Source organism: Netta rufina (assembly GCF_964035555.1).
Source record: "Netta rufina genome assembly, chromosome: 1".
Classification (NCBI taxonomy): domain Eukaryota; kingdom Metazoa; phylum Chordata; class Aves; order Anseriformes; family Anatidae; genus Netta; species Netta rufina.
Genome location: NC_140123.1, coordinates 65,062,408 through 65,081,813, shown reverse-complemented (window position 1 = coordinate 65,081,813; position 19,406 = coordinate 65,062,408). Strand labels below are relative to the sequence as shown.

Sequence of the window (19,406 nt, the reverse complement as noted above, 5' to 3'; positions counted from 1 at the left end):
AAGGAGCTGCCAGATTTTGAAAAGAGAAATATGACTTTTTAAAACTATTGTTACTTAGTAGTACACTATATATAAAGTGTTATAGAAATAAAGCTTTTTTTTTTTTTTGATAAAATAAACAATTTTCCATTATTTAGTAGAGCTGAGTAGAGTGAGTTTCATTGAGCTGTATTACTAGAGATTAATTTTTAAAAAGGCTTTTTCATTTGCTTTCCTACACCCAATTGTAAAATTACATTATGTCATCTAGCTTGGCATATAGAGCGTATAATATATGCCAATACGTATCAGATGTGCTTGCTGATTCACATTTGTGTGAACAAATACATCCAATTATTCCTAGGGGAAAAGAAAAAAGAAATCCTCTCAAATGAAAGCTGCCATGTTGCCTCCTCTGATATTTCCATACCTACTGCACACAGCCTTACAAACTTGTGTGATACGGCACCCTTACAGCTCCTGTTGGGGCAAGGAGAAAGACGTTCACAAAAGCTAATTACAGCATAGAGAAGCTTGCTTGCCTCCAAAGCTTGTGCAAGCAAAGGATTCTCCAGGACAAGGGCTCCAAGGAGGAACCCGACTTCAGCCCTAGCCTAACATGCTCCAGAAACTCCACATTCCCCTAGATCTTGGAAGACTTAGCAGACTCCTGGCCAGTTTAATCGGTTTGAACTGGTTTGTTTCCTAGGGTAGAAGACCCTTTACTCCCAATCGGGAACAATCCTGTTCCGAGCCAAGCACTCCTTCGCCCAGTTGGAAAACACCTATTCCTGGAAGAACACTTCCACTTTGTGTCCTATCAAAAAAGTGCAAAGGAGTTGGCAAAGTTTGAACCCTGCTGATGATTTCCATCATTTCCCAGAATTTAAAACAACTGGGAATTCAGACCTGCCGAGTAAGAAGAATTAAAGAAAGTGCTGTAAATAAATACCATCCCTCCCTAGGCCTTTGCAAGCCGTGTCCATTCCTGCAGGCTGACTCAGTCCAGCAGCTTTCCGTGTCTTGAATGCTCCCAGTAGAGTCAGCAAGATCTGCATTCTCTAGACAAAAAATAAAATAATCTTTTCCATTACATTGTGCCCATACTGGGCAGGCTGGAGTAGGCTAAACCATGTCCCTAAGCACTACATCCAACCTTTCCTTGAACACCCCTAAGGACGGGGACTCCACCACCTCCCTGGAAGAGGAAGGAGTGGGGGTTTTTGTCTTCCAGAGTAGCTGGGAATCAGTTGACTTCTTGGAAATGGTGGACAGTTTTTGCTTTACATTTTTTTTTTTTCTCCCCAAGCAACAGCTCTGAGGGGAGGACACTGTCCTTCTTGCAGAGGACCCACCTGACATGAAGTCCCAATGTTGCAAAAGTGCATGCAATAAAATAAGCAGCAAAGCAAGCAAGCAGGCGTGAGCCATCACAAGTTTAGGCAAAAGGAGGAAAAATATTAATAACAATTTGTCAACAATGCATGGAGTGCTTCACAGTTAAGTACATTAGTAAAGTCAATTGTTTCCTTTGAATATTTCTCTCCCCAAACCCAGACAAAAGTCTCCACCCTGTCCCAGATTTCCTATTCCATTGCACAGACAGTGCAGGGTATGCATCACTTCACTAGGACAGAAGAGAAAAAAAAAAGTGGGAAAAAAAAATATGAAATTTGCTATTATGGGTAGGTAAGTAAGAGAAGGAAAGGGACTGTGAAGAGGAGCAGGGAACCAGAGTTCGATTTTTGCAAGAAATATGAATTGTTATTTCAGAAAAACCTCCATGTTGATGCAGCATCACATTCGGGAGCCCCCTGCCATACAGAAAAAGCTCTGCTTAGGTCCAGAGATTTTGCTGCCGTTCGTTGTAGCTCTAGGGAGTCAGAGCTGCCAATAAGAACTTTGACATGTGAGATTTTTTCACGAACATGGCATAAAAACAGGGTCTCGAGGCCACTAAAGGGATTCAGGTGGAGACAGGGAAATCTTGGTCACCCTGGCGCACATGAATAGTGTCTGCATGCCAAGTCCTATCGCAGTCCTGATCTTTTCCATGCCATACTCTTCTCCCACCACTTGTGATCCCAGCACTGGGAAATATTTAGAACAAAGCCACTATGGATTTGTGCTGGCTGCATTTCCACTGATTTCAAGGGCAGGATGTATGGATGTTAGGAACCAGCAATGCTGAGTACACGCTTCCCTTACTGGTAACAAAGCATTCTTTTTCTGTGGACAAGTCTTCTCTGATCAGCCTCTGACAACCTACAGGGACTTCTTGGCCTCGAGTAGCATTAAACTCAATACTAATGAAGGCCTGGGGAGCAGCTCAATCCATCAGACTAATCAAAGCCCTGTTTTGCCCTCTTTAGCCTGTTCTCTAAGGGTAAAAAAATGTATGCAATTGCATTTGTGTCTTCCCTCCTCCCCTGCTTAAACTCTGAAAGACAATCCCAAACATATTCAACAAAAGTGAACTTTAAAAAATATATATGTGTTTCTAAAAATTTCTGGGAAAAAATAAAAGGGTAACAAAGACATACGTAGATGCCCAGAGGTGAGATCAATGGTTGCTAAACCAGAATCTTAGAGGAGCTGCAAACACCTCAGACACAAGAAAAGGGGGTTAGATGACTCTCCCCAGAGCAGAAAATCTAACCTAAAGACGCGAAGCTTCTTTAGACTGTATGTTCACAGAACTACTTACTTAAAACAACCGTCTGCTAGGCTCTCTGTAGCTGTTTGTGGACCAATAATGTGGTTTACAGAGCTTCTGAGCAGCCCTGTGTGTAGAAATAGGTGTAGTCCATGTGGGGAAAAAAGGTCCTACTGCGGACCTCACACTGTGATAACTTCCCAGGCAGCAAGGGTGGTCCTCCTGGTGAGATTCATGACCCTGGATGCCTTACACACCTCTCCTTCTGTAAAACTGACCTCACTTGCTAGCACCGAGCTATGCAGTACACCACACACCTCTGCTAGTGCTGCATGTTCTGTACTGAGCCAGGAGGACTCACACCTAATGCCAGCAAACTGCCCTCTTGTGCAGCTCACTGTGACTAAATAGGGACCACGTAACATAGGTCATGTTAGTTTAACCCTGCCTGCTTGCCTGGGTGACAGCAGGAAATCCCAACTCCCAAATTTCCTATTTAAAAAAAAAAAAAAAAAAGCAACACGTTGTGCTTGGGCATTGAGATGAGAACATGGCTTGGCTTACCGCTGTACTCCACCGTCCTCTGTCAAAAGTGGCTCTGCTCAAGTGGCAGCAGCTGTTTCGTACCTGTGACTCCCTGCACACCCAACGCCTTCCTCCTCCTCGGATGTGTAGCACCAGGTGGGGACAGAGAGCACCAACACACAAACCTACATGGCTTTTTTGAAGGCTCAGACCAAACAAAACTTGAAATTATCTTAGATTTTCAGTGTTCAGCACCAGCGGACTCTGTTTTAACACCCACGACTCATGCTTTTCAAACTGTCTAGAAAGCCAGCCACTGGCTTCAAACACAAAGGGCAACACCACCTCGGCTGCTGTTTCTAGAAGACAGCATACAGAAAGGATATGGGAACTGAACCAGGAACCACTGCAACAAAAGCTAGAAATGGCACAAGAAAAGTGACAGATCAATACAGTCTGTCACTCAGTCCCAGCGGGAGGCGTACCACATACTGACAAATGGGTTGTATCAGCACCAGGCATTTGCCCTCTGACCAATTTGCCCCTTCTGTGAGGGAGGTCAGGCTGTGAAGTAAAAAGCTTTTAAATTCAGATCTGTAGCATGCAAACATTCAGACTTCCTGAGGGATTTTTTTTGAAAATACACATTTTATGCCAGTCTCCAGATGCATGTTTGTTCCAGTGCAGTTTACGTATTTCACACTAAAGCCATTGAATAAAATGAAAAGCAGCCCTGGAAACAGCAGCTGGTACCCAACAGTTCCTGTTTCTTGCTCAGTGGCTGCTCTAAATGCAACCCTGCATCCAGCAATTCTTGTGCACCACCTCTTCATAGATGCTTTGGCGTCCAACAGTGCAATTTGAATGAGAAGTAATTATGAGGAGAAAGAATACCTTTGCCCCAAATTGTTTGTGGAGTCCTGGGGAGCTTTGTCAGACAGCCTGGATGACCCTCCAAGCCTTGCAACCAGGAGGTTCAGACAGCTTTGGTGGATGGCATGCTCAGACAGGGGGACCTAAATACCACACTGCCCCCAGAGCCCTCCCTGGGTTTGGGTGACAGGTCAGCCCAGCAGGTAACTCCCACCTTGACCATCAGTCTGCAGACCTCAAAAACGTAAAGGAGCTGTTCCTCAAAAGCTAACGAAACATCAAGTTTTAACGAGATAAATTCAAGTCACTTTGCTTGATGAGATTTAGGATTTTCGATTTTGAGTGGCGCTAAGCCAAAATACCTTTTAAAAGCCCTCTGCCAATTCTTCCTTCTAGGTATTCAGCCTTTGGTGTGTTGCGCTGCGGAACTGGACAATTTAATTATAGTTTATTTCTTTAGGATGACAGGCATAGTTATTGAAGTTGTAAGCATTTACTGGCAATTCAATAAATGCTTAAAATAGAAACATTTCCTCAATTAGGGAGGGTGAAGTTAGCAGCCATGGCTTAAAGAAAATCTTATACTACTGCATCACTATCAACTGCCTGAATTGAAATAAATCAGGATGTTTTTTTCCTATCTGTTTCAACATCCCACATCCCCTCCTGTGTAGCTATTAAGAGATGAGCAATGCAAGACAAAATGCTATTAACCTTGAGCCAATTATTTACAATTATTTATGTTACTTCCTAATTAATTACACATCTGCGTATATATTGTGTATGCCAGAGATGTGGCCACAGTGAAACACAAACTAGTAAATAGAAGTTTCAATATTTTATTAAAATAGCATATTCAACCACTGTAACCAATAATACATTAACTTTATTCCCAGAGTACGCACAACACAGTAGTGATTCAAAATATCCTTATCCATGGTAATCAATGAAAATATCTCAAATTCAAGTGTACAACTAAAACTAAACCTTTGAAAAAATCTCTCATTTAAAGAATACATAAAGCTCTCATACAGAATTCTCTTAAACTCCTCTATACTAGGCGTCAGTGTCTCTCATCTGACAATACCACTAGCTTTTTTCTTATGCATAGTAACATCTCATATTTTATAGTACCCATTTTATAAATAAATTGGTATTTTCCATCCCGTTTGTGTTTATCTTCAGCTTCACAAAGAAACCAGTAAATAAAACTGTCAAGGACAGTCACAACAAAATGATCTCACAGCAAGATATAAAACTTGAAGATACTAAAAGATGTTTCTACTCTATTTTACATAAAAAGACAGATTTAAAAAGTGCAAGGCAAGATTTGCAGGGGAAGGGGAATATTTGTTTGTTATTTTTAGGCACATCCACTTCTTTAAAGCAAGCTTCAGAATGAAATTCCAGTTTGTTCTTCATGATACCTGTTTCAAAGTCTCTTTCAAAAAAAAAAAAAAAAAAAAGAAAAGAAAATTACATCCGTCAAATGTCAAGCAGGGCATTTCCTGTTCAACCAACAGTCTTCAATTATGTCTTGTTCTTCCTTTTTTCATCCTTGCAGGTTTTGGTTTGGGAATATACTGATTGTTCGCCTGATATTCAAGTTCTTTACGGAAGTAATGAATTGCTTTATTCAAACCTTCTTCCAATGGGACCTGTTCCCAAAAAATGAAAGAATCATTATTACTCTGAGTTCACAACAGCACCTTCTTTAATACAGCTATTCAAGACCGCTAGAGAGTCCTGTAATTCTTTGCCAATATAAGTATTAACAGCACCACATACTGGTTACATCTCTGCACTGCTAACGCATCTGTTAGCTTTCAAACATTAGATGTATTTTCTAATGTTATAAGGCAAAAAAACTAACAAACTTAAATCATATCAGACAGTTATGTTTTGACAGATTTACAGAATTTGAGCATTATACATTAAAAAAGAGAAGTACACAGAAATCTAAGTCCTTTCTGTTTTTAAAAATTAAAGACCACCTTTTGCAGAATCTCACAGAATGGTATATACCCTAGAAAGGTATAAAGGTGGAAGGATTTGTTTTTTGCATTGATATAAAGAAAGAAGGGATACAAATTAGCATTCAGTGTCATTTGATATCCTTAAATGCTATTAAAATAATTATATTTTTTCATATTCTATGCCTGTATTTAAACACTGTGATCTGTAGAGCAGAACAACAGAAATATTATCCACTTTTCTCAGGAGTCATATGCTCTGACATGCTTGCTGATACCATCTTCGATACAGGAGGATAGAAAAGCAGCACAAAAACTATGTGCCTGAAACTCAATGTACCAATACTGTGCTGCTACTTCAGAGTCAATGTTGGTACTGACGGCACCAAAAACAGGTCAGAGGTATAAAAGTCCACTGCTTTAAGCCTTTTATGATCATAACACCTTTCACCCTCCTTGTGCTTTGAGGCACGGTCTGTTAATATCTGGTGTCTCTGAATAATTTCAGAAGGGTCCAGAGCTTTTTCTATTAATAGCCTTGTACTTACTAAATGGGTTCACAGGTTTCCTGTAAAGATTTTTGTCTGAAAAAAATCCGAAAAAGCTTACAAATCATTATGCTAGCTAGAATGGGGAGCTGGCTAAGAAAGTCATGCTCTTTCTATGGATTGAATAGGCCTTACCTCACCACCAAAACAGCTCTTATCATCAACTCTGCTTCGCTATAGATTTGCACAATTAACTTCACCAGAAAGGTTGAGAAGGAAAGTAACAGTGATCATGGGAATTTTGCAATTCTTACATACCAGCTGTGCAGAATAATCACTATCATGGCCACCTCAGATAACTAATAATCAAGTTTCAGAGGTGGACAGACAAACTTTATTATGGATGGTAAGACAAGTTCAACTAGCCCCGAGCATGTTCCAAGCTTATCTACACTGAGAACAAGCCTTGAACATCTCTACATATGATACCTGTAGCCCAAAATGAGAGCTTCTTATTCTGGTTTAAGTTCTGTCCACCAGAACTTCAAACAATAAGGAAGAAAAAAAGAGCATCAGCTCTCTCTGATTAGGTTCATATTTTGCTTTGCCCGAGTTCCACATAGTTCCCTTTAAATGAACTCAAAACTAAACAGAACATCCAATTCTCGTATTTCTCCCCAATAATCCAAACAAATGTTTTGGTTGCAATGTTGTTATCAATCTTCTTAAAAAGAGTCTTACTCTGTAGATTTTCTAAAAATATTCTAATGAAATTAAAAGCAATCTTTTCCTTCCATAATGCACGTTACTCCAGGAAAACAGGAATGAGGGCAGCAAACTCACTAGGCTCTCATAACTATGTACAATATATTTCAAAGAATATGTCAGGCTTACAGGAGGCAACCACTTTAGAATATACATATTAAAAAGCTAAAATGCCTATGATATTTTGTTCCTACTTAAGTTTGTTAAAAATGCCAGTACTAATATGCTCTTCTGCATGGCAAAGGGCATGCAATCTTACCCAGCAGTTCATCAATCATGAGCAAGGGCAACTTATGACAGACTGTAGGCACGGTACAGCCTTTAAAGAACTGTCCTGGAGATTGCATTAAGCAAATATTCTGAAAACTGAAAGATATCCTTATCACATGGTACGCCTCCTTGTGTTTTCGCACACAAAGACAGTAATGCAGCTGTACATACCACAGGTTCCCAGCCAAGCAATAACTTTGCTTTTCTGATGTCAGGTTTTCGTTTCTGAGGGTCATCCTGTGCTTCTGAGAGAAACTGGATTTCACTCTCACTGCCTATCAAACAAGAGACTGCGTATTATCATCTGCAATTCACGATGCTTTGCATTTATCTTTTCTACCTACTGAAGCATTAGGTCTTTCTGCTGTTTTCTGCTTCATAATTGTACCACTGAAACGCCTTCCACAGACACAGCTGCATTGTATGCAACAGCTGGGTAAGCCAGCTGCCCTACAACAGCACGGATTCACAAAAACATTTCACAAAGATTTCAGCATGGTTTCACAAAAGGGAAGTCATGCTCGATCACTTGAATAACCTTCTTTGATGAAATAACTGCCTCTGTAGTTAAGGGGAGAGCATCCACTTTGACCTGTGAGGCTTTTGCTGTTGTATCCTGTAAGATCCTTCTAGACAGGCTCTTGACGTACAGCTAAGTGGCCAGATCCAGAGGGTGCTGGTGAGTGACACAAAGTCTAGCTGGAGGCCCGTAACTACTGGTGTATCCCAGGGGTCAATACCGAGTGGCTGGTACACCAATACCGGGACTGTGCTGTCGTCCAGCATTCTTGACACACTAGAAACAGGCTGACAGAAACCTCACAAAGCTCATCAAAGGGATGCGTAGAGTCCCGTATGGGGGAGGATCTGATCAATGTAGTTAAGTATCTGAATGGAGGGTGTCAAGAGGATGGGGCCAGACCCTTCTCAGCCGTGCTGAGAGAGAGGACAAGAGGCAGCGGGCACAAACTGAAAACACTGGCGGTTCCTTCTGAGAATAAGGAAACACTTTTACTGTGAGGGTAACTGATGAATGGAACAGCTTTCCCCAAGAGGCTGTGGAGCCTCACTCCTTGGAAAACTTCAAAACCACCTGGACACAGTCCTGAGCAGCCTGCTCTAGGTGGCTCTGCTTGAGGAGGGGGGTTGGACCAGATGGCCTCCAGAGGTCCCCTCCCACACCTCAACTGTTCTGTGATGCTGTGAGCGCTTTTGCCTTGTGAAAAGACTTCACTTGTTCTTTGCCCATACTTCTCAGTCTGATTGTTAAACATCCACAGTACTTGTCTTACCTCATGACAACACATATAGGACAACTTATATAATGAAATCTAGCAAACAGTTTACATGCCACTCTACTGTGAGATTTTACGGATGTAGAATTAAATTGCCTCTCCAGGCAGATTGAAACAAGTCAAGCTGTTTGTGAACAGACAAGGTAAAAATTATTTCATCTGCCAGGTGGGTTTGGTGCTGTGATTTTCAATTTCCCTCCCTGATCTGTAAACTCAAGCATTTTCCAGTGGGGATAGTCCTCTATTAGAAACATCACATGCATCAGCTTCTGTACTGCATGTTTGAACCTGTTTTTTTCAGGCACCTTTAATAGATCCCTCAGAAGGGCTGGTAGAGTCTACAGATAAAAACCCCTTGGCTAATGGCACCAGCATGCTTCATCTCACGAGGAAGCCACATTAGAGGACTGCACACAGCCATTTGCTTCCATTCTTGAGAGCTCTGATTCGCTACAGATATCAGAGCAAGTCTGAAGAGAAAGCCACAGTATTTTCTTCCAAGCCACAAACAAGGGAGGAGCTGGCAGTGCTTGCACAAGCCACTGGTAGATCAAAGAAAAGTAGAGAAAGACTGTCACCACAGCATGAAGCTTTTTAATAGTAATTGAAGGAGAACAGCCTGCATGATTGTGAAGAACCACCTTGCTGAAGTATCCATATTTCAGCTAGGATGTAAGATGTTTTCACAGCATGCAGTGAGGAAGACTTCACTTTTGGGTAATTATCTAGTAACTTGCATAAACATTATGTAAAATTACTGGTATAGATCATACAGATACACAAAGAATGCGTTCATTCAACTATTCATGCAGTCTTTTACATTCAGCTGAGAGGATTTGGATTATCTAGTTAGTATTTAATTATATGGTCAGGATACGATTGACTTTGATAAAGTTATTAAGAAATCCAGAGCCCAATTAAATTATCCATATATTACATATACTAATCAAAAAATAATAATCTTAACAATGAGTGCTTCATGAGCTTCATTGAAGAATTACTCATACTCACCAACAAGTTTTTTAATTAACTGGGCAAACTCTAGGATAGTGTGCTCTTCTGGGTTTCCCTAGAAAGGGAAGGTATATTCATTAAAACCGCAAGTGAACACCTTAAGACACGTTAGCTTTCTGATATTACACATTTCTAAAACAGGTCGTGTTAAAATGGAAAAGCTCAACATTATAACTCATTTCTATTCTAACCTTGACCAGCTGAATATTCATTAGAAAAGCTGCCGTCCATCACATTTGCCTTGGTAATTCAATGTGTGAATTACCCAAAAATCGATACATAATGAAAGGGCAAATGGACCTCTTAGTCACAGTAAAGCCATGAGCCACAATTCTGGAGACCACAGAACCACATCATTGTTTCAAAGCATGGACTCAAGAACTTTGCTGAGTTGAGGACAGACAATATAATGAAGACTTCATTTAAAGAAGAATACCAAGTTCTCAGTTCACCCAAATTGGAAAAACAACCAATTTCACTGCAAACAATTGCTTCTTAATTCACTGCATCTTGCATAAAAATAATTATATGATCTATCTGCTTTCCTATACAACACTGCCCTTCTTAACTCTCACATTTTTTTTCAACAAACCTGCACATAAGAAACATCTCAACATTTCAGAATAAAACGCTGAAAGCTTCCTGCTAGCATTAGCTCATCTTCATCAGACTCAACTCCTAACATTTCTAGCATTCCTTGCTTTACCACTCCTTTACTACATATAGTTTGATCGACAGCTCAACATTTAGCTACACAGATCTAAACGTTGAGTTTTCTGGAGACAAAACTTGTGATGGGGCTCAAGAATATAAAAATTTGGATGGAAACACAGAAATGAATCTAAAGCCACAATTAAAAATAAAAAGAAAAAAAAAGAGAAAAAAATCAAGTGAAAAACTGTCCTGCAGAGTTGAGTACTTGATTTGGCAAAAATAGACATATGTAGAAGTGATCTGGCATATGCATCCTTTTTCTACTGTTATATCCACTGCTGAGGATAAGGTGATAACAAATGGCACAAAGCAAACATCCTATTTAAAAAAATTAATTTCTAAGCGACCTTAACAATATTAGAAAATTACACAATCAAATACTATCCCATTTTCCTCCAATCAAAGCTAGTATGAAGTGATTTCCATTTGTTCAGAGATAAGAGCTTCAGTGTTTTTAGAGTTCAATTATTTTCTTGGTTGGATTTGGCATCCTGCTCTATTTTTTTCTTTCATATTCTAATTATGTGAATTTTCTTGCTAAACCAAAAAACAATATAGCAAATTTCTCATCTTCTTGAAACTATCACATCTCAACACCTAGGTGCTCATTCTTCATATTTATAAAGCGAACACAGGGTTTATTCATAATGGAAAGAGATTTTTTGGTTTGTTTATTTCTTCTAGAAGTCAGCATCAGTAACAAGGAGGAAAACAGAGGATGTTGGCTCCTGTACAGTAAACACAGAAGAGTGGAGATCTCATACTCACCAAGTTGACAGGGCTGCTGACATTGCTGTTCATCAAGGCCACCAACCCATTCACAAGATCACTATAAAAAGGGAAGAACAGATTGAGGCAATTTCCACTTCCCTATAAATAATATTCTTGTCTAAAAAGAGAGCTGCCTCCACAGAGCTCCAGTAAAGCAGATCAGTCAGCTGAGAAATGCTGAAATCAGATTTACAGCATATATTTCAAGGGGTGCATGTTTCCTTAGTTATTTATTCCACAGCCCCTGTTGTAAAATATGCTGAATTACAGGTTATTTTCAAAGGGTGATTATGTCTCTGATATAATGGCTACAATTCCTCTGAGCACATGAAAGAAAAATCAAGAAAAACTACGTTACTCAGAAACAATTAATACCTTCTCTTTGCTCCAGTACCCAAACTTATTAGAAGCCCATTTCAAACAGAGTGAGTTGTTAGACAGTGGCACATGACAGCACCACTACTTGCTTTGCAGTTTGTTTTTTGAATCGTCTTCTCACAAATTTTAAGACAATTTTATTAAAAAGAGTATTTTGGTGTTACTTTTCCCCAGAAAAATAACCCAAAGTTATTTTGGATTATCAGCTATTTATCAGCTTGTTCCTTACAGCTTATAATCATGAAAGGAGTGGACGCTTTGAACTGATACGGGTTTCCATAGCTTCTATCAACACTGTTACTACTTTCAGCAGAGGGAAAGAACAACATTTCCACCGAGTGCAGCATGATGAAAGCAACCCAGAAGCCTGGCCCTGAAATTTAGCTAGCGAGACAGAAGATTCTAAGGCCTAGATTCACTTTTCATTAGTTCAAGTACATTCTGGCCTTGCTTATGCTACAAACGTTATCTACAGCAATATCTCCTCAGCCTGTTCCTTCCCGCAGAAGGGAATAATAAAGCATATGTAACACACACATAGCATGCAGAAAAGCACAAGGTGGCAGTATTGCATTAAAACCCAAGGACTTGCAAACTGCTCAGACTTTAAGTAGCATCAAAAACCTACCTACCAAGTACTTGCTCTCCCTCTATGGGAAAACACATTAATATTTTAACTCAAAGCTCTGAACCAACTGATGTGTTATTTCCTTATAGTTTAAAAAACTTCAGTGTCTCCCTTCTAAAAAGTAAAGCTTGCCTAAAACTGAAAATAATTTCTTTTGTCGATTTAAATGAAGTACAAACTATGCAGTCAAGCTCAAAGAATCATCAAGTGAAGCAAATAAATACCAGCAGCATAAACAAGGCTTACCTGACGTACTGGAAAGCCCTTGTCTGAGTTCCAGGTCCATAGACCTAAAGCCAGATGAAAATTAGAGAAGTTACAGAAGTATAAAAGTCCTCTCTAGCACAATTATCTTTTCCTGACTATCCTAGTAAGAAGTCCAAAGGAAAAGCACCTGAAACACAAGCTTTGCGTTTCAGAAATGGAAAAAGATGTGTTTGCAGAGTTTTGGCAAAGCATCAATTCTTTGAAGGTCTTTTTGTTCTTGGAAGCGTCTCCGGTAAATATACCCTTCTGCATCTCATTAATGCAGACTTCTGCATGTAGGAAACATTCTTAGCAGTTGAGGACAGAGTGATGCTTTGTCCTCTGCTGGAACGCTGAAAGAGGCTGTAGCATGCACTCAACCAGAAAAGAGCACCAAATATTTAAAGCAAACCTCAGAATACTATGATGTGGTTATGACAAGCAATTTATTTGCTCTTTAACAACAGCCAACTTCAAAGAGACCACCAAAACATTTGTGGTCTTAAAAAAAAAAAAAAAAATAGTAAAGAAAAAAATAGCAGTAAGTGTTTCAAGGAATCAGGACACCACCAAAAAAAAAAATCACGCAGCTCTCTAAATATTACTATCTGGAGGTGGAATAATTTCTAGTGAATATGACTCCCCAAATCATCTGTACCGATTTTTTTTTCCCCCCAAAACCATGGTATGTGTGTGTGTGTGTGTTTGTTCTCTGTTATGTGTTAACACTTTGGAGCAAGAAGGTTGTTTAAGTTCAAAACAGACATTAAAGCATACTTAAAATGCGCATAATAGTATCAGACTTTTTTTTGTTTACAGCTTAATTGTGTGCTGTACTAAACATAAATAACAAACATACTTAAATTCTGAAAGCTATGTGCAGGCATACATAAATGGTGAAAACACTTAATTTTAAGTGAGGACACATACATCTCACCACCAAACTGCTACAACAGAAAAGCTTTTTGGAAGGACAGAATTGAAAGCATGTTTGTTTTCTTAGGGGACGGGAAAGACAGTACAATTGGTATACAAGCCATCATTTGTTGCTTGTTAAGCCCACTGTCTGAGGCAGATTCAAAGTCCAAAGAATTCACATTTCGGTAGGCACTGGGTAAGATCCTGAGGACTTGGGGGTTTAAGCATTTACTTAATAATCCATTGAGAGAAATACAGCAAGAGAACACACCAACAGCTTGGTAGCCTCTCAAAGCAAACAGGAGTTACATTTTGTGTACATATAAAGCTTCCTGTTTGCCTTGTTTTGGCTCATGGGGTAAGTTTTATACAACTAAGTCATTTGTGCATGATTTGTGCAAAGTCACCCAATGTGGCTACCTCTCCTACATGCAGGAAGTGGCTGGAAAATACGATGCAGTTTTCCCTTTTTAGTTTCTCTTAATAAATCCTTCCTTCACAACAATAAAATGCAATGATGGGCATGTCTGCATAGGCTGTAATTTCTTAAAGGCAGGTAGTTAAAAAGACGCAGTTAAAAAGACTCTCACTTTGTGAGATCAATTTACTCCACTTGAACAACTGCTTTGAACCAAGAGATTAAGTACATGTGGTTTCTGAAAAGGTCAATACTAGATACTCCTGTCAGCCAAATTCTGTGATAATACAAGGATATACATATTTTTTGGTCTCAACTACTGCTCCTTGATAATAATTCATTTTATTTGACCTGGTTAGCTAAACAACTCTTCCCTTAGCTCTCTTCTCATGTACAGTCACTTTTAATGGCAGAAAGTTACTCCCTATTGAACAGTGATCCTAGGCAAAGTCCTTTATTTTATCCTCTGTTACCTTCTTGATTAAGTCTAGACAGTTTTGCAGTTACAACAGAAAAAAAGAAGCCTCCCAAAGAACAGCACCGACTCTGTCTGGACTTCTTGGTGGTCTGAGATATCCCAAGGATTGCATGTTTTAAAACATGATAACTGCTCTATATTTAGTAATGGAGTAAATTTCTAAAAAAAAAAAAAACAACACACACACACACAAAAACAACAACAAAAAAAAAACACAAAAAAAACCCTTCCAGGTAGTGTTTTCACTCAGTTCTGGTTACAAAAGATTACAGGCTTACTTTCAATAAAAGCTGAGCAGTTTGAATAAAAAAATGTTTTAGAGGCCAAATACAGCAACAGCTCACTACATACATGCACTACGGGAGCAAATGTAACAGATGGAAGTACCTTCTGATCCTTTACAGGCTAGATAAGCTTTCTAAATATCATTTAGTAGCTCAAACTTTATGCCCCAGGACGTTATCCTGGAAGCATACAGTACTGGCAAATAAGTATATGGTTACACACACATATTTTGATACAACCAAGTTAGGAGTTGGACTCGATGATCCTTACGGGTCCCTTCCAATTCGGGATATTTTATGAGTCTATGATTTTAAGTCCTTCAACGACCAAAAGTCTCAAAGCACAAAGCTCCATCTTCTTGTCTGCTTTCATTTCCTTCTTGTCTTGCAACAAACAGAACCACCCTCAACCTGCAGCTTTTTGGAGATGCCTGAGTGGGTAAGAAAATTAAACTCTCTACAGGAATTTTTTGGATGAGGGAATTTTTTGAGAGGGAAAATAATCCCATGTGGATTTTTGTACTGTGCACTTGCTTTGGTTTAAGTTACTGTGATGGATGTGGGCAGTTTGATATGAAGTCTGATGGACTGCCTGCTGCACTGTAACATCAGAAGGATCACATCAAGAAAGGACTGGTTCAGGGACTTGCTTTTTACATACATTTCTCCTATCCCACAAAGCATTACAAATCAGTCCCAAATCTAGGGCACCATCAAACAGATGGAAAGAACAAAGCAGTTTTCAGGCAACTAATTACCCTGGTGGTATGGTGGCTGGCACAACATTCATGTTTGAAAAATGTATTTCTGTCAAAGCCTTGCATTTTTCATCAATAACTAGTTGTTCCTGAGACACAAGGAATGAAATTTTGAATGCTGCAAGCAAAAACAAAAAGGAAGCATCCCTTTAATTTCTTCCAGACAGACAGCCTTGCTAACGGATCCTCCAATCCCAAAGCTTACTAATTAATACACACCCTCAGTCTAGGCAAATTTACTGCCTGGAAAAACATTTATTCCCAAATAAATTACAGCAGCTGTGCTAATGTACAGAGAGGAAATGGAGTCTCACTATATCATAATTCACTTCATTCTTGCCATGATCTGAGGTGTGTGAGGGGGATCAGAATTTATTGTTGCTGTACAACACTCACATATTTCAGATCATATTATAGTGCAGTTTTGCCACAAAAAGAGCCCATGGGGTTGCTCTCTTGACATGAGCTTTCAGTAGTACAACATGTAAAATTCCAGCCAAACAAAAAAAATATGTAAGAGTCGACTACTTATTTTTGATGATTATTAGCAAATAACATCTCCTTCTCTGATTGCTTAAGATCACTGTCCCAGCACATAAACAGCAGAAATTATGTTGGCAAATGCTTATTTCCAAATAGGTAGGGCATAAATTTATGTGGCAGACTCATTTCCCCAGCACCCATACTACACGTGGTTGTGCAATCAGCCTATTCAGTGCTGAAAAGACTCCTGTCAGTACAGGCTAGGCACGCTGACTCACAGGTTTGTCACCTACCCCAGACTGAGCCCTGGCATCCGCAGTCTCAGTGCTGGCTTATACGATGGTTTCAGGTTTTGCTCTACAAGAACCAAAGTAGCGGGAGTTGCCACAGAATTTTCATCCTTTCCCTCCTTGATTGTCTTCAACTTCCTAGAGGAAGTCCTGGTTGAACTGTGGATTTTATAGACTCCAACAGAAGGAATGCTATCTCAATCTCAAGACAGTTGTCTGGTGTGTGTGTGTGTGTATAACTTTTTAGTTATTTATCAGACATTTATCAGTTAGCAGGTATTTTCAGTGATTAATCAGAACAAGAGTTCAGAAGCCTTTGAGTGGTGTCCTGGCACTTCACTCTTCTAATCTAGGCAGCATTAAGAAATGAGCATGAAATTCTGTTGTATGTCTCGCATACTGCAAATGTTTCCCTGAGTTCACAGCCTATCTCAGATTCCAAATTACTTCTCCCTATTTCAGGATGTCTCCTCACACTTATTTTACACGTATTTAATACTTTATAATAATAAACTAAACAGGATTAGGACAAAGAATAATTTAGGTGGGAAAAGTGTTCTAAAATCATTAAGTCCAACTGTTAACCTAGCACTGATAAGTCTACCACTGAACCATGTCCTGACAGAGGTCAGGCACTGTCTGTATTGCTAAACTACCAGCAGCATCTTTGGCAGAGTTCTGGCCCGTGCCAGCTCTTACTCTCCCAAACAATGCTGTGATATAGTTTAAATATTATCAAGAGCCAAGAACCATTCATTGTAAACAGTCTGAATGTGGCAACTTGTTTTGAAGGCATGAAAATTCAGCTCTATAGATGCAGGCCATCTATACCACACCAGTTGTCAATGGTAACAAAACCCAGTTCTGGCCTGCTTTCGTGATGATGTAGCTTGAAGGCCTTCAATGTTACGTTACTCATAGAAAATTTGATGATATCCGAGCTTCCAGAAAGACATTTTGACACCTAACTTCCAGAAATAGTTCGGATACAGTTCTTCGAAAGGAAAAAAATATAAAACCATGACTCTTTAAACCTGACCACATGAACGAGTTGTGACAGACAAGAGATTCAAGTTCAGGATGACTAAAATACTTTCTCAGATTGCATCTGGTAGCCTTGTTTCTTCCTGGGAAAGCAATATCAATACAGAACACACCCTTGCACATACAATTCTATATGCTTGAGCTTGATATATTGAAAATTTGTATATTTGGCGGTGGGGTAACCTCCATGTTTTCTGAAATCCAGACTCCCTCACAGCACACCAGCTTACGATACACAGACACAGGACTCTTCACATCACTGACAGGTCATTACTTACTGTTAGTGCTTCTCCTTGGAGGGCCTGTAGGATAAAATTACTGACGACTCTACCATCATTCATATGCATTCGAGGGCCAAAGGTATTGAATATTCTGGCAACCCTGACTTCAACTCCTTCCTGTGGGCAAAGAAAAAAGAAATTTAACTACCTTCATAAGAGTCTCTTTCTTCCTAAAATGCAAATTTACTCTCCCCTATCCAAAAGATTTCCTAGAATCCTTCCTACAGTTTTAAAACCCATTGTTTTCTCACAATGAAAGACTTCTAACATCTCATCAAGGCTACTGGAAACTGCAGTGCATACAACAAGACAATTTATGCTAGTTCTCGGTATTTGTAATGCAAATTTTAAATCAGTGTTAGAACAGCTGATGATTTCAGCACAGGCATTTTCTTCTAACAAGAACTTTATGATTTTCATTAGTACTCGTCCAACAAATTATTCCACCTGGGTCTTATGTAGTTGTTGTTTTTTTTTTTTTCTCAGGTAAGTGGAATCTCACAATCATCAGATTATAATACCAGGGTAGCATTTCCAAAGATTAGAAAAATTGTGTGCCTCAGGTTAAGTATCCTTACCAATGCTATACAGTGGCTTTGTAACCACAACCATAATGTTGCTTAACTCCCTGCTACTTATTAAGCTGTGTAAATACATGCATTATAATCCAGGTCTCTTCGATACCTTCGTTGTGTGTTTTTTTTTTTGTTTTTTTTTTTTTCCTCCTCCAAAACACATTTCTATTTCCCAGAACACCTTTCTGGAGGATATTGGAGGATATTTCGCAAAGCTTCAAAGCAAAATGCAATAAACATGAAATTGGAAACCGTCTGGACAAAGTGTTTTAACAACGGGAGACTGCAGGTGAGAAGTAATCTCTCTCCAAGTATTTTCTGTTTATTGACACTTACTCACTTGGACAAGACACAGTTCATGATAAAGCCTACAGGAAGGATGCTTGGCCTTTGTGAGCTAAAGCAAACTTTCTGCTGCTGATTCAACCAAACCAGTTGCACTCAAAAGCACAAACTTCTGAGTTACAAACACTCAGTTTTTCCTTCGGATGATACACACAACATTTTGTATTATCTTTTGGAGTTCCAAGTGATTCATAACCAAATTAACACTCAAAACAATTCTGTGAAACCAGTAGCATTAACATTTTACAAATGGGAGAGTCAGAGGGGCAAAGGCACGTTCAATGCTTTAGATATTACTTGGTGTTGACAAATGGGAAACACCAAGTAGTAAAGGCAAAGCCCAGCATCCCTGGTATGGAGAACGCCAAGCAACATCAAGCTCTGCTTACCTGCAAGTAAGGTTTCATGAGCAAATGTTATTTATATTTGCAGGCATATTGTAATCTAACACTAACCAAGCAGATAACTTGTGCCATATGAAAGGCTGCAGTCTTGGGTCTTGTTACATGTCAAGCTTGCATCCACAACAGAGCCAAAAAAATAGCCTCACGACACCCACTTCACCCTGCTGAGATACCCTGGGAAGAGCAGAGTCCCTTTCCACACATAATGCATTTTCTGGGAATATGTTCTTCATTTGCAATTATCAAATAAAAAATCATGTCAAAAATATACCTTCAGCAGCATGTTACAAAGCCATTGCCTCCACTGTATCTAAAAATATACTCTGATGGAGTTTCTTGTTCTTCTGCTTTCCCCAGCGCTCAGTATTAAAAGGAGACCGACTCCTCCAGGGAGGGATTGTATTTCACGTAGGTTTTCCAGATATTGCCATTACTACCAAGTACTGAAAATGAGACACTTGGAAGCTAGTACTCAAGATAAAAATAACTCATTAAACAATGCTGCCCAAAAAGCCTCTCTTGTACAGCACAAGCTACAGAAGCAGCCTTGTTT

The 19,406-nt window shown here is 39.4% G+C and overlaps 1 protein-coding gene across 3 annotated transcripts in view; it reads right to left on the bottom strand.

Annotated features, from left to right (window-relative positions):
• Positions 1–4,858: 4,858 nt before the first annotated feature.
• Positions 4,859–19,406, bottom strand: part of UXS1 (UDP-glucuronate decarboxylase 1) — a 56,616-nt gene continuing 42,068 nt past the window's right edge. For all 3 annotated transcript variants that reach the window (XM_084284622.1, XM_084284623.1, XM_084284624.1), the window contains 6 exons: positions 17,527–17,646; positions 12,576–12,619; positions 11,321–11,381; positions 9,836–9,893; positions 7,701–7,804; positions 4,859–5,691 (listed from right to left, as the gene is read on the bottom strand). In XM_084284622.1, the coding sequence (XP_084140748.1) occupies positions 5,560–5,691; positions 7,701–7,804; positions 9,836–9,893; positions 11,321–11,381; positions 12,576–12,619; positions 17,527–17,646 (519 nt within the window). In that variant the 3' untranslated portion in view covers positions 4,859–5,559. The remainder of the gene's footprint in view (positions 5,692–7,700; positions 7,805–9,835; positions 9,894–11,320; positions 11,382–12,575; positions 12,620–17,526; positions 17,647–19,406) is intronic.